The 14,850-nt window shown below is 41.0% G+C and overlaps 1 protein-coding gene across 1 annotated transcript; it reads right to left on the bottom strand.

Annotated features, from left to right (window-relative positions):
* Positions 1-622: 622 nt before the first annotated feature.
* On the bottom strand, positions 623-14,628 carry nthl1 (nth-like DNA glycosylase 1). The gene is made up of 7 exons (XM_085356254.1): positions 14,512-14,628; positions 13,570-13,903; positions 10,833-11,089; positions 10,594-10,764; positions 2,616-2,775; positions 1,747-1,852; positions 623-1,041 (listed from the first exon to the last, which is right to left on the bottom strand). The coding sequence occupies exons 2-7, from the start codon at positions 13,829-13,831 to the stop codon at positions 738-740; spliced, it is 1,260 nt and encodes a 419-aa protein (XP_085212380.1). The 5' UTR covers positions 13,832-13,903; positions 14,512-14,628; the 3' UTR covers positions 623-737.
* Positions 14,629-14,850: the final 222 nt, after the last annotated feature.

The following is a 14,850-nucleotide window of genomic DNA, read 5'->3' as shown; positions in this document are numbered from 1 at the left end:
TTATGGCCAAACATTTCCACTTAGGTCTCATCTGTCCGAAGGACATTGTTCCAAAAGTCTTTAGGTTCTTTATGTTGCAACATACCTAAGAGTGACAAGGCTAAAGCACACCTGAATGTGCCAAATTAGCCATATGTTAAAACATCTTGTGTATTTAATTAGTAGCACCTGGCTCCTACTTATCCCCTCAAACAGAAGCTTACTTTCTTACTTTCTAAATGTAAGTGTAAAGGCCAGTTTATTTCCTTTTCTGTGCAGGATAAATTGAGTATGAATTTTCAGGTATTTGCTTAGGTTTCTTAGTCATAATTTATATCCTGTTCATATTAGACTCAAAATGTGAGTTTTAAAAACAATTTATACTGCATGCTAACTATAAGTCCTGTACATGCTAGGTACAATATTTTTAGGTACAGTTTATAGCATTTTAATTAATATTAAAATGCTATAAACTGCACGCCTCAGAAAATGTAGTTTATGACACCACACAAATAAAACTTACATAATTTTTGTATTTTATTTTCTTCTTCTTAGACAAAACTTTACACAAAATATTAGTAACATGTTTTTTATTTGGTAAAAAAAAGAAAAGTATTAAAAATATTTACCCTTTAAAGGTGCTGTTATAGTGTCAAATATATTCTTATATACATGTTTTTAAATCTATCTGTATAAGTAAACACATAATATGTCTTCTTGTGCTCACTGTCTGCTGAAATCACAAACATCGGTAAAATTTAAACATTAACCTTGGTTTTCAGCCTTCTCTTTGTGGTGTGGGAAACAGATGTGGGTAGTAACTCCTTATTTATCATCTCATCTTTAAGAGCTGCTTCCTGTTTAGGTTCAGTTTTTATTTTTGAAGAGGAGGTTGGACTTGGAGACCGTGTTGATCCCGATTTAGGTCTCTTTGCTGGAGAGTTCTTGTGGGCAGATGGACAGCTGTGCTGGTTCAGACACACAGAGCAGAGAGGGTTGACGGGCAGACAAACCTGCTGTCCAAAACCCACAAGCAGCCAGTTGATCTCACTCCACAGCTCCCTGCAACAGAGAAACATCACCTGATGACTTTACAGAAGTACTACACTTTGAAACATATTTTTGTAGTAAATTAAATGATATCACTGCACTCTAAGAAGAACACACTGGTGCTGGTGTTAATATCACCATATCAATACATTTTTATAAAAGTGTCAAATTTCATGGATTGAAAATGGGTCACCATGACATCTACTGCTCTCTGGCCTGAGGATCTCTTTACTTTATAAGTGACTGCTCTCACATTTGCTAATTAAAGCTGCTTTCATCTGTTTTTTTATTAAAAGAAGATAAAGTAACTTTTAATCAAGAAATGCTGTCAAATTCTAATTAAATGAAAAAATATAATTTCCTGTTTATTATTTGTTGGGAGTCGGTCTCTCACAATATCAGATGTATAATCTATGACCAAAGAAGTGTAGTATTATATTGTCATTTCTGGTATATCGTGACATCAGAAGAATATAGTGAGATCTGCATGTTGTTGAGCACTGATTATTATTTTGCATTCTAAAAATAAATTCCCAGATTTCCACATTTTGATTTTCATTGCTTCCCACTGTCAGTCAAACGTTAAAGAGTCAACATTAACCACTGGCAGCGCTGATGTATGGTACGTATCTAAATCAATCCTGGACATCTTTATAGGTTTGTTGATCACAAGTTAATCAGGTTTCGCGGATCAGCAGTGAGTTGTCATGCTGTTACCTGGGTAACCACTCCTCAAGGGCCTTCCGTGTTTCCTCTGGGTTTTTGGTCGCCTTCCTGAGCCAGCCCAGCCTATTAGATATACGATGCACATGTGTGTCCACACCTAGACAAAAATGATCAATACAAATGAAAGCCTAGTCTCATCACAATACTTCTAAGTTGCCAGTTTATTCGGTGCACCTGAATAAATCTAATGCAATCAAACAGAAGAACCCTGCAACGCGTCGTAACTACACGATGAATATAAGGCTCATTTTTTGTTTTAAAGCTGTGTGATACCAAAGGATGTAATTTCTGAAGTTTCTCAAACGTAGTGCATACATCATTTTACAAACCAATGATTTCTCAATGCGGCAGAAACATCAAATATGACGACACATCAAAACCACTGATGTGTCTTCACTTATTAATAGAGGTAAAAATAAGGGAATTAGTAGACTGGTCAATCAAGAGAAAGGCACGAGCCCCGGCTTGGACAGTCTCAGTCGTTGTGTCCTTGGGCAAGACACTTCACACGTTGCCTACTGGTGGTGGTCAGAGGGCCCGGTGGTGCCAGTGTCCAGCAGCCTCGCCTCTGTCAGTGCGCCCCAGGGTGGCTGTGGCTACAATGTAGCTTGCCATCACCAGTGAGTGAATGGGTGGATGACTGAATGTGTAAAGCGCTTTGGGGTCCTTAGGGACTAGTAAAGCGCTATACAAATACAGGCCATTTACCATTTATTACTGTGACTCAGCTGCACTACCTTTGCGGCCCACCAGGGGGCTTCAGCCTACACTTTGGGAATCACTGATCTAGAATTTTTCTTAATCAGTTTCTGGGAGGTTAGCCAATTGTCTCTGCATGTTTAAGAGATGGAAGTCCCTACCAATGCCAGACACCTGGTCCCAGGCGATGTCCATAGCCAGGTGAGCCATTTTGGGTCCAACTCCCGGCAGACGGACCAGCCCCTCAACACTGCTTGGGATATCCCCTCCAAACTCCTTTTGTAACATGGCTGATGTCAGCTTCAGATACTTCACCTTATTCTAAAGAAGAACAGGTAAGAAACCAAGAGGACACAACAAAGAACACAGCTGAGAAACCAGGTTAATTAAGTGTGCCTATGCCAAAAGGCACACTTATTACTATTGCTCGGATTTATTATTATTATTAAGTGTGCCTATGCGAAGGCACACTTATTACTATTGCTCGGATTTATTATTATTATTATTATTATTATTATTCTTTTTCCGCCTGAAATTTTGGACCTTAACTCGCCCCACAGTTTTGAGACAAGGTTCACATATGATATATCATTGTGTGCGGCTGGAGCTGGAATGAGTTGCTATGACTTTTGGTGTTTATTACTTCTATAGTTTTTTAAATATGAATATTTTAATGCAAGTTTTTTCCCATTGAAATGAATGGAGAACAAGAAAACTTCATTTGTGGTGTGCTGGCTCACTCTAGTGGTATGTCGGGAGTAATGCGAGGCGGCCGCTGTGTCCCTGTGGACGCTTTTATTTTGTATAACTACCGGAAGTAGTTCCTGTGTACTGACGCTAGCTGGGTAGCTAGCGCCGCGTCGCTTAAAAAGCAGCCGGGCTTGTCTTAAACTTAAGAGGCTGACACTCGCTAAACCACCCGATCGCTCGCCAAGCGACTGTTTCACACTGGACTTATTTTTCGTTTATATGGGCCGATGATGAAAAACTAACTGAGTTGTTTGGTGGTGGCTAACGCGGAGCTAGCTAGCCACCGGTATGTGTCTCTTTCCCCTCATATGTGGGGAAAGAAACATGTGAGGCGGCCGCCGATCGACCGGTTTTCAGGTGAGAATGTAGGTGTGTAAACGTCAAATATCTGCTCGTTTTGTCAAAACATCCCATATTAGCAACAGATTTCTCACGATGTTGCTGCTAGCCGGCTAGCTAGTTTGGCCGGCCGGCTAGCTAGCTCGGCTAGCTAGCGCCGCTTCGCTCAAAAGCACCCAGGCTTGGCTTTCAGTGAGGCGTCTCTAACTCCTTTCACCCCCGATCGCTCCGCAAACAGTCTTTGTCTTAGCTGGACTTATTTTTCGTTTATATGGGCCGATGATGCTGGTCGATGTGGAAAAAATAACTGAGTTGTTCATATACCGGTGGCTAGCTAGCTCCGCGTTAGCCACCGGTATATGTCTCTTCCCCTCGTATGCGGGGAAAGAAACACCGATCAACCGGTGGTGGCTAACGCGGAGCTCAATCGTGGATAAGGGAAACCCAATGCAGGAGAAGCAGGCGGCTGGTGAACTGAATTTCAGGTAAGACGTTATTAACTGCACTCTATTTGGGTCAGATATAAACCGAGTTTAGGTGTAGTTTATTTTCGTTGTGCTGACAGTTACAATAACTGTACTGCGTGCTAGCTAGCACGACGGAGTTTCTATACAGCTGTGCGCGCTAAGTTACTGATTTTGAACTTTATGACAGCCTCCCCTATTTTCAGGCGAGAATGTAGGGGTGTAAACTTCAAATATCTGCTCGTTTTATCAAGAAGTCCCATATTTTATCAAGAAGTCCCATATCTCTCACGATGTTACTGCTAGCGCCGCATGGCAGCTAGCTGGCTAGGGCGGCTTGGCTGACACCTAGGCCGGGCTGACTGATACCCAGGCCGGCTCACGCTCTCGTTTCACCGCCGCATGGCGGCTAGCTGGCTAGCGCGGCTTGGCTGCCACCCAGGTCGGGCTGGCTGCCACCCAGGTCGGGCTGGCTGCCACCCAGGCTGGGCTGGCTGACACCCAGGCTGGGCTGGCTGACACCCAGGCTGGTCTGGCTGACACCCAGGCCCGCTCACGCTGTCGTGTCACCCCTAGTCTTTCGTGATGACTCTTGGTTGGCTGCTGGACTTATTTTTCATTTATATGGGCTGGTGATTCAGTATGAGTGTCCGGTGAACTGAATGTCAGGTAAGACGTTATGTATATGTAAGGTAGTGACTGGAATAAGTCACAAGGTGTCGCTGTTGAGCTGCATATATGTTGTAAATTTTAGCAATTTTGACCATTTGTCCTCTGCAGGACACCGTAGTTCAGATTTCTCGTTCGTGTGGGCGCCATCTTGGTTCAGTGTTTACTGTGATGTGCAAAGGTAAGCACTGTCAGTGGCGAACTGCATTGGTTTTGTTTAAAAATAAGTGTTCCACTGTGTAAAATAGCGGTTTGTCATTTAAGCTGAGCAAATATTTTGTTTATTGAGAGGTTCATGTATTGTCTGATGAGAGTATGAGACAAAGATATACTTTTCTTTCTTACACTCATATAAAATATTTAGCTTTTATTAAATAGTTATCTGAATCTTACAACCAAAGTTTGTATAATAATACACAAGATTGGCTGTAGACCATTGTTAATCATTCAGAACACTGTGTAAAAATAACAAAAAACAAAAAGTGAATGAAAAGTGCATAAATATTTATTTTACGTGTTTGATGTGTGTGGCAGGGCGTGGTCTGCAGTGCCGCTGCAGGGGAGGTGGACCCACCTCAGCGGCATCTGCAATCACGCCTCTCAGGTGTAAAGTCTGTGCTCTCTCTGCTTTTTTTTTTTTTTTTTTTTTGTGTATGTGTCGGGCTATGAGATGAAAAGCTACAGCCGGCTGTGTGGGTACAGCAACTATGTGTGAAAAGTGGTCCATAACGTAATGCTTCAAAGTGTGTTCATGCAAACATTGTCGGGTCTGCTTATGAACCTCTGCGCACAGCGTCTACAAATCGGGGCTGTACGAAGTCACCTCATCTTTACACAAAACTGTAAGCTGTCATCTGTGAGGCGCGAGCGGTGTTTGGTTTTACCATAGTTCATGGTGGAGAATGGCTGCTCCGGTGAGTTTTGCTCTCTGTAGCCGTTTGAATGGCAAACTATACTGATTAGCGGCGGCATAGGCACACTTAAAATTTCTTCAGAAATTTTCGCTTTCTAGTTATTGGGTGGATGCCGTAGGCATCCACACTATTGAGATCCTGTTTCTCTTTATTCTTTATCCTTTATTATTCTAGTTGCTCCGTTTCTTTGCCGCTTAACTACTCCCTCAGTTTTCAGCCGATTTTTACCATTCAAACTCTAAACTGTTCTGCTATTTCTGCTTTCGACTGCTATATCTTTTGGTACTTATTACTATTATACTTTTTAAAATATTACACTTTTTTCCTTTAATTTGTCCCATTGAAATGAATGGGAAACTTCTACAATTCTGCTAAAACTTGCTTGTCTTTGAAACTTAACTACTTCCTCATACTTTCACCTAGAAACTCCATTCAAACTTTAAAACGTTCTCAGATGATTGGGCTATTCCTGTGTGATTCAGCTTTTTCATATCTGTTACCGTTTTCATGTAATGACTCTTTAAGTTTTCAGTTACAACTTTGTGATTTTTCAGAAAATACATGTGTTGCTATGGTTGCTATGCAATTAACTCCCACTGCACACTCGTCCGTTCTGAATTTTCTCTTCATGTCTGAACAACTCCTTGCTACTCGCTCAATTTCCACTCAACTTCCACAAATTATACATCAAAACGTAGGTATTTTTGCTGGCTTTAAGACAGTGTCACTATAATTATTGTGAGAGTTACGTTTTTTTCACAATTTGCCTCGAAGTGACACATGGTCTAAAAACTCCCCATTCAAAGTCTATGGGGAGGTTGTGAAACTCAGAGCTGAAATACTGAAACTGAAGGCATTTTCAAATCGTCATATCTCCTTAACGAAGCAAAGTTAAGACATGAGGCTTGTCCCTGTATATCTTCAGACACTCCTGACACTCACAATTCAAGAATTATTTTCTCACCTATTACCGTTCTGAGATGAGTTAGACTTGTTTGAGGGGTGGAAATCTGTCCTCCTCTCATTTTTCAAATTCCGAAAATGAAGCCGTTTCTTCTCTCGTCATATCTCCGCGACGGAGATACAAAGAGCTATGTAAATCGCAGTCAAAGTACACCAAAGTCCGCTGATTCACCCAGTGCAAGAATTATGCTTCTATCCCACCTAGTTTTTGAGTTACACGACGTTTTGTAACTCCAAAAAACGGCGTTTTTCGCGTCTCACCGCGATCTAATTCTGACTCCTCATCACCCTTTTTTTCAAAGCGCCCGCCCCCTTAGAGGTGGCGCGATTGGTAATGACACCGCTCTTCAGACCAGAGGTCGTGGGTTCGATTCCACCTTGGCCCACATGTTTTTTTTTTAACTACAAATTTATACACTATCACAGACCGGTAATTCATATTGATAATTTATTACAATTCTGCAAAGTTTAATGATTTTAGCAGCTTTTCTAATATGGACCTCAGATTCTGGTTAACAGTCTATGGCAGAAATACATACAAGTACACAGCCTGATGAAGCAGACAGAAGCAGTACCTCTGATTGGTTCCGCAGTTTCACCTCTTATCAGCACAAATCTCACCCTCTTCTGCTGTTTTCACCTCTTTTCTGCTAATTTGAGCTTCTGTTCCACAGTGCACTCAGCCTCTTCTGCTGTTTTCATTAGAATTTTAAGCTTTTCCACCTTTTTTCAGTTACGTGAGAACCAGTTTGGCTCAATGAGTAGCTGAAAAATATCAGCCTCTTCTGCTGTTTTAGCAGGATTTCAGAGTTCAGCTTTTTCACTTGTTTTAAGCACAAATTTCAGTTTCTTTACCTCATTTCACAACAAAGTTCTTCCTCTTCACCTCTTTTCTGCTAATTTGAGCTGCTGCTCCACAGTGCACATTTTCCCTCTCATCATATCTTTGCTTGTGACCAGAACTCATTTGGCTCAGAGGGTAGGGCATCTGTCGTGAGACCCGGTGGCAGAGGTTCGAATCCTACCTGTGACAGCTGCTACACATGTTCACTGCTTGCATGCGCTCTGCTTTCTTGACACTCTCCAGTGTGTCATTACACATACAGCCATCTTCAGCAAGCACTTCTGCTTCTACACTTCTTTTCAACTCGGCTTTTTGCTTCTTTACCTCTTTTCAGCAGAAATTATTCCTCTTCACCTCTTTTCTGCTAATTAGAGCTCCTGCTCCACAGTGCACTTAGCCTCTTCTGCTGTTTTCATTAGAATTTTAAGCTTTTCCACCTTTTTTCAGTTACGTGAGAACCAGTTTGGCTCAGTGAGTAGCTGAAAAATATCAGCCTCTACTACTGTTTTAGCAGGATTTCAGAGTTCAGCTTTTTCACTTGTTTTAAGCACAAATTTCAGTTTCTTTACCTCATTTCACAACAAAGTTCTTCCTCTTCACCTCTTTTCTGCTAATTTGAGCTTCTGCTCCACAGTGCACATTTTCTCTCTCATCATATATTTGCTTGAGACCAGAACTCATTTGGCTCAGAGGGTAGGGCAGCTGCCGTGAGACCCGGGGGCAGAGTTTCGAATCCTACCTGTGACAGTTGCTACACATGTTCCCTGCTTGCATGCGCTCTGCTTTCTTGACACTCTCCAGTGTGTCATTACACATACAGCCATCTTCAGCAAGCACTTCTACACCTCTTTTCAACTCATCTTTTTGCTTCTTTACCTCTTTTCAGCAGAACTTCTTCTGATTCACCTCTTTTCTGCTAAATGTTTAGCCTTTTCACCTCTTATTAGCACAATACTAAGCAGCTTCTGCTAATTTCACCAGAATTGTCAGTCTCTCCACCTCTTCTTTGTAAGAATCAGTTTGGTCCAGTAAGGTGAGACGCCGCCTATAGATCAGAAAGGCCAGGTTCGAATCTCGCTCAGGGCAATGTTTTTTGTTTTTTCAACTTTTTCTGCTTTTTTCAGCAGAAATCTTCAGCGTAAGGCATCCACACAGCATTTTCGCAGGAAATGCAATTTTTTCTAGTTATTATTCTTTTTCCGCCTGAAATTTTGGACCGTAACTTGCCCCACAGTTTTGAGACAAGGTTCACATATGATATATCATTGTGTGCGGCTGGAGCTGGAATGAGTTGCTATGACTTTTGGTGGTTATTACTTCTATAGTTTTTTAAATATTAATATTTTAGTGAAAATTTTCCCACGCTTATGTGCCGCACAGTTTTGACACAAGGGTTACATATTTTACATCATTTTGTGCGGCTGGGTCTGGACTACTATGCTATGACTTTTGGTGTTCATAACTTTTATAGTTTTGTAAATATTTACATTTTAGTGCAAATTTGCCTTAAAACTCAAAATCCCACAATGCAAAGCACGCCTCTACCGAGTGAAACAATGGCGGCCACCATTTCGTTTAATATATTGCTCTTATTCGTGTTTCTAGGTCACAAAGTAAACTTTTAAGATATTTTCAGGTGAGAATGTAGGTGTGTAATCGTCAAATATCTGCTCGTTTTGTCAAAACATCCCATATTAGCAAGAGATTTCTCACGATGTTGCTGCTAGCCGCGGCTAGCTAGCGAACGTAGTTTGACCGGAAGTGTGGCGTCCCGCTTGCCCTTCACAATAAGAGCATTATAGCGGATTATAATGGGGGACGCTTTTATTTTGTATAACTACCGGAAGTAGTTCCTGTGTACTGACGGTTGCTTAACCTCGCACTAATGCTATTTAGTTGCATAGTGTGAGCAGTTTGAAGTGTATTATATATTTCTGATCTTTATATTTGATTATGTTAACTATGTTGTATTATGTTTATATTTGAGTATTTGACTTGTCTATTCTCTTTATTTAGTGTTATAAGAGATGCTAAGCACTAACTTTAAAATGGATATTACCAACTCACAACTGAACCGCGTCCATGCTTACTGATGTTACTGATTCATTTTAGTAATTGACTAAGATGAAGCATTAGCTTTTCAGCTGCAGTTTGCTGGTAATCCTGCTATGTTAGTTTTGTGTCATACTCATTCCTGAGACCGTGGAATTTTGTAAAAACATGATTATTTTTGCTTAATGTGTTTTTTTTATATATATGTTGTTGTATTTTACTATGTTGATAATCACGCAGTGTTTACTGTGATGTGCAAAGGGCCAGCAGCAGAGTTGGAGTGGTGTTTGCCCCAGCATCTGAATAAACGGAACAGTCCGAGCCACAAATTGAACGCCTGGTTGAATTGAACTACCTGGGGCCAGGTAGGGCATTAACAGGGAGAGGGGGACACAAAGATATACTTTTCTTTCTTACTCTCATATAAAATATTTAGCTTTTATTAAATAGTGATCTGAATCTTACAACCAAAGTTTGTATAATAATACACAAGATTGGCTGTAGACTATGTTAATCATTCAGAACACTGTGTAAAAATAACAAAAAACAAAAAGTGAATGCAAAAGTGCATAAATATTTATTTTACGTGTTTGATGTGTGTGGCAGGGCGTGGTCTGCAGTGCCGCTGCAGGGGAGGTGGACCCACCTCAGGGGCATCTGCAATCACGCCTCTCAGGTGTAAAGTCTGTGCTCTCTCTGCTTTTTGTTTTTTTTGTATGTGTCGGGCTGTGAGAGGAAAAGCTACAGCCAGCTGTTTGGGTACAGCAACTATGTGTGAAAAGTGGTCCATAACGTAATGCTTCAAAGTGTGTTCATGCAAACATTGTCGGGTCTGCTTATGAACCTCTGCGCACAGCGTCTACAAATTGGGGCTGTACGAAGTCACCTCTTTACACAAAACTGTAAGCTGTCATCTGTGAGGCGCGAGCGGTGTTTGGTTTTACCATAGTTCATGGTGGAGAATGGCTGCTCCGGTGAGTTTTGCTCTCTGTAGCCGTTTGAATGGCAAACTATACTGATTAGCGGCGGCATAGGCACACTTAAAATTTCTTCAGAAATTTTCGCTTTCTAGTATTAATATTTAACTTTTATTTACTGAAATTTGATTAAACGTGCTAACAGCTATGGACACCATCTGTTTTACCCTCCAGAAGCCGACAGGATAGATGAGTTTTCCCAGTTTTTCATCATCTGTAGCGAGTATGTTTTCTACAGTGCAGCCGTGTGCTCTGAGCTTCTGCATAGCTGCTGCTGTCACCTGGTCCTTTGTCTGACTGGACAGCATGAGTGACACCAGCACCTGGAAACGTCTCACCTGCAGATGGAACAGAGGAATTAACAGGTTCTATTTAAGGGGACTTAAAATATCCACCCCACACCTACATGCGCAGGAGCCTCCATGTCATAGCATTTCTCTGCTCCCATGTTATCTACAGGCGCATCACGACCGCTCCTCATCTCACGAATGAATCCTAACTGTTTCCTCCAGTCGGCAGGTTCCCAGCGCTCAGTTTTCATGGGAGAAACACGTTCATCCTTCTCGTATTCCACCTTTAACTGTCTCCTCCTGCGGCTGTGTGGATACTCCGTTAAAGCTTCGGTTTTTGGTTGCACCGGTGCCTCGTGGAGGAGTTCACGACCTGAACAAGCGGAAGCGTGGCACCACAGTAAGCACCATAGGTAAAAATTAAAACACAAATGATATCTAATATAATCTAATTAATCAAAGACTAGTTTTGATGTAAAAAAAAACCCAAACAAACAAAAAAAACCAAAACAAAATCACAAAAAGAAAATCACTATAAATAAGATATTTCTCCAACCAGTTCAACATCTAAAGATGCTGAATGTTGGAATAATTTCACCATCTTGGTTAAAAAACAAACAAACAAAAAACCCCTATAATCTTCGCACACTGTCTTTTTATCATTATTTTATAAAAGCAAAACATTTTCAGTCCCATTCACCTTAATTGGGTCAATGTTCATATCATGGTTCATATGGTTGCTATGACAAATTATTTACAAAATGAAAATCAAGTTGTATTTAATAAATTTTGAAACTTAACAATTAAGAACAAATGTTTATTAGGAAAAAAGTTTATTTAGGCCATAAATCAAGATAGAAGTAAAGTGGTTCTCTCACAGACTTTTATATAACTAGACTCTTTTTTTTTTTTTTGCAGTTAGGAGTCACCCCCTGCTGGTCATCACAAAGAATGCAGGTTCTCTAATAACTAATCAGACAAGCAGATTAGCTTCATGTTTTTGTATAAACTCATTAAGACTGTCTAAAAACCCTTTAAAGAAAGAGACTTGAAATACTGAGCCCACTGTGTAAAATTTACACTTATTTCTGAACAAGCAAATTCTGTCTTTTTTTTAATGACAACAGATCTCAAGCTCAGAGTAAGAGACTTCCAGAATCTTGGGGCCAATGTTGCAAACACAATCTCCTTTAGTTCACACGCTTATATGATCCACAGCCAGCAGGGCCTGATCACATGACCTCAGGGACCTGATGAACACTGGTGCTCAACTATGCAGAGCTCTAAAAGTCAAAACCAGAATCTTAAAGTGGAACGATTTTCACAGAGAGCCAGTGCAACTGAATTAGTAACGATGTGATAGTTCAGTATTGGCTCAGGGGGTTGGGAATCGCATCTGTAACCGGAAGGTCGCCGGTTCGATCCCTGGGCTCTCTGTCCTGGTCGTTGTGTCCTTGGGCAAGACACTTTACCTTACTGCCTACTGGTGTTGGCCAGAGGGGCCGATGGCGCGATATGGCAGCCTCGCTTCTGTCAGTCTGCCCCAGGGCAGCTGTGGCTACACCTGTAGCTGCCTCCACCAGTGTATGAATGTGAGAGTGAATGAATAGTGGTATTGTAAAGCGCTTTGGGTGCCTTGAAAAGCGCTATATAAATCCAATCCATTATTATTATTATTATTAGTAGCCTTAGTCAGAAGCCTTGCGGTGGAATTCTGAACTACCAACAGATGTGAGTAATAAACAACAATGAATTCTAATTCAATAATTAACTAAAAAAAAAAAAAAAAAAATCAGACCTGATGAAATAAAGGCATGAACAACAATTTCCAATTCGGAGTACAAAAACGTGTCTGCCCAAAAAAGTACATTTTTTGAATTTCATCTTGTGGAAACAAATCTTCTCGAACAGAGTTATTCGTTTCAGCCTTCAAAGAGGTGCAACAAAGAGGCTCAAAATGTTCATATAGTAGGGCAAATATTACAGAGACATGCTTCAGAGCAGGAGTGCCAAACATAAGGTCCTTGGGCCAAAATTGGCCCAGCAAACACTACAATCCAGCCCACTGGATCACTGTCGATGGCTGTACTTTTTTTTTTGTTACACTGTATGCACAGTAATAAATAAAAAAAATGATAAAAATAGGAAATTTCCTGTGAAATAACCAAATGTTTCCACTTTATTATGATTAAGGGTAGTCTGGGCAATGAGCTACCAAAGTGTAGTGTTGAAATGACTCTTCTTTTTCTATAAATGCATAGTTAAATATCTTTACACTGACAGAAAGGGTATTTTTTTACTGCTCTGGCCCATTTAAGATCAAAGTGGGTTGTGTGTGGCCCAAGACGTAAAATGAGACTGACATCCCTGCTGTAGAGCGACCTTTATTAGTGTAAACAGGGTTTTGTGCAGGATAAACTGAACTCCCTGTTTATTAGCACAGACTCAGTCGCAAGTACAAAATCTGTCTCTTGAGTGTAAAGGTCAGTTTTCTCTTATGGATGCACAAAACCTTATATCCTGCACGTTCATAATTCTATTTCACCTGTTTCACCTATTTCTATTTCACATTCGCAGAACAAAAGAAACAACATCTTTCACTCTGTGCCCTGTAGTGTTCATTGATAACTCCTGCACACTGGGCGAGAAAGGTGATGACAAAGCCTGGTTTTCACCTGCCAGTCGCTTTTTTAAGATGTAAAGGTGTAACTGCAGAATTGGTAAGCAAAGCAAATCAACCTGCTCCAGAATATGCGCAAGCGCAATAGCCTTCTGCCACCAAAACAGCTCAAGTTAATTAATTTGTATCCACGTGTACCAACGTACATGGTCAGTTTGTGTGGTTAGCGTTACCGGCTGATAAAGGAGTAGACGAAGCTCTTAGTTCTGACACGCTCTTCTCCTCCACCTCCACCTTCACTGGCACAGCGCAGACCGGGTCCTCGTTCCTCCGTCTGTTGGTGAGTTTGGTCCTGAGAGAGGCTGCAGGTGTGCGGCCAGCAGTTTGACTCGCACTCCGAGTCATAACAGACCTGTTCTCCATGAAGTAAGGAGAAGTCATTATAACACCTCGGACTACATAACAGACCCGCGCGCTGCAGCGGACGTGAAGCATTGAACTGTTGCTGAAGTTAGTTTCTCATTCGTAGTTTTTGGATCGCGGGTGGAGCTGACGAGCTGAATTCGCCTGCAAGAGGAAGAATGACATAAACACAAAGACTCTGTTATGATGATTTCTGATATGAGGTTCAGTTCTACGGTGGTGATCGCAGGGTGTGCACAGGTCAAGTGCCACTATGACCCTCCAGAAATTAACGAGGACAGGGGATGATCGTTCAGCTCTTTAATGGCAGATTTAGCGTGGGTGTGGGTATGTGTGTGTGTGTGTGGTTCTACAAACAGAATGGAAAATAGAACACAAATTACAATCAAATTATAGACAACAATAATCACCATATAACATATTACAGCCACATACTTGTCTTATAGGCCCTAATACTAAGCTGGCGGCTTTTACATATAGTCTGAACCATATTTGACAACAAAGAAAATAAACATCTTCCCATCACTTAACTCTTGTGCCCCACTCACTTATGATGCCAACTAAAGAAGGCAAATACACATAACAAATCCCCAACTCAAACTGAACTCAGTTTGGCCTAGGCGAACTTAGCTTAGCTTAGCCCGCTTAGCTTAGCGATAACTTAGCTTATAGAAAATGTACAAACAGAGGACGTCCAGAGCAAGAAAACATACAGGCTATCCTTCTTACACAAGAAATACCCTGTAACTCACCAGTCTTATGGACGCACACTCTCATTGAACCCACATAAACTGCTCCCGAGCATAACTTGTGATTCACACTGCCTTCATGAACACCATTTTCCATCCCAGTCAAACATTACTCACAAAACGGCCGCGCCCTCTAGTGGCGAGGCAGAAAACTGCATCACAGTCCTGCCTTCAGAACAGACTCGATTTTATTTTGAAGATTTAAAAAATAAATCTTCCGCTCTGTTAATAAAACAATATTTTTTTGATATATGAGATTACACTTACACTTCCTGGTGGAATTGCCAATTTACTTTTAAAATCTAAAAAAAACAATAAACAAAAACCTACACGATACTCAAT

Source organism: Diplotaxodon limnothrissa, linkage group LG6, assembly GCF_057381915.1.
Source record: "Diplotaxodon limnothrissa isolate DT_005_m linkage group LG6, D_limnothrissa_male_GT1.1, whole genome shotgun sequence".
NCBI lineage: Eukaryota > Metazoa > Chordata > Actinopteri > Cichliformes > Cichlidae > Diplotaxodon > Diplotaxodon limnothrissa.
This window is presented reverse-complemented; position numbering and strand designations above follow the sequence as displayed.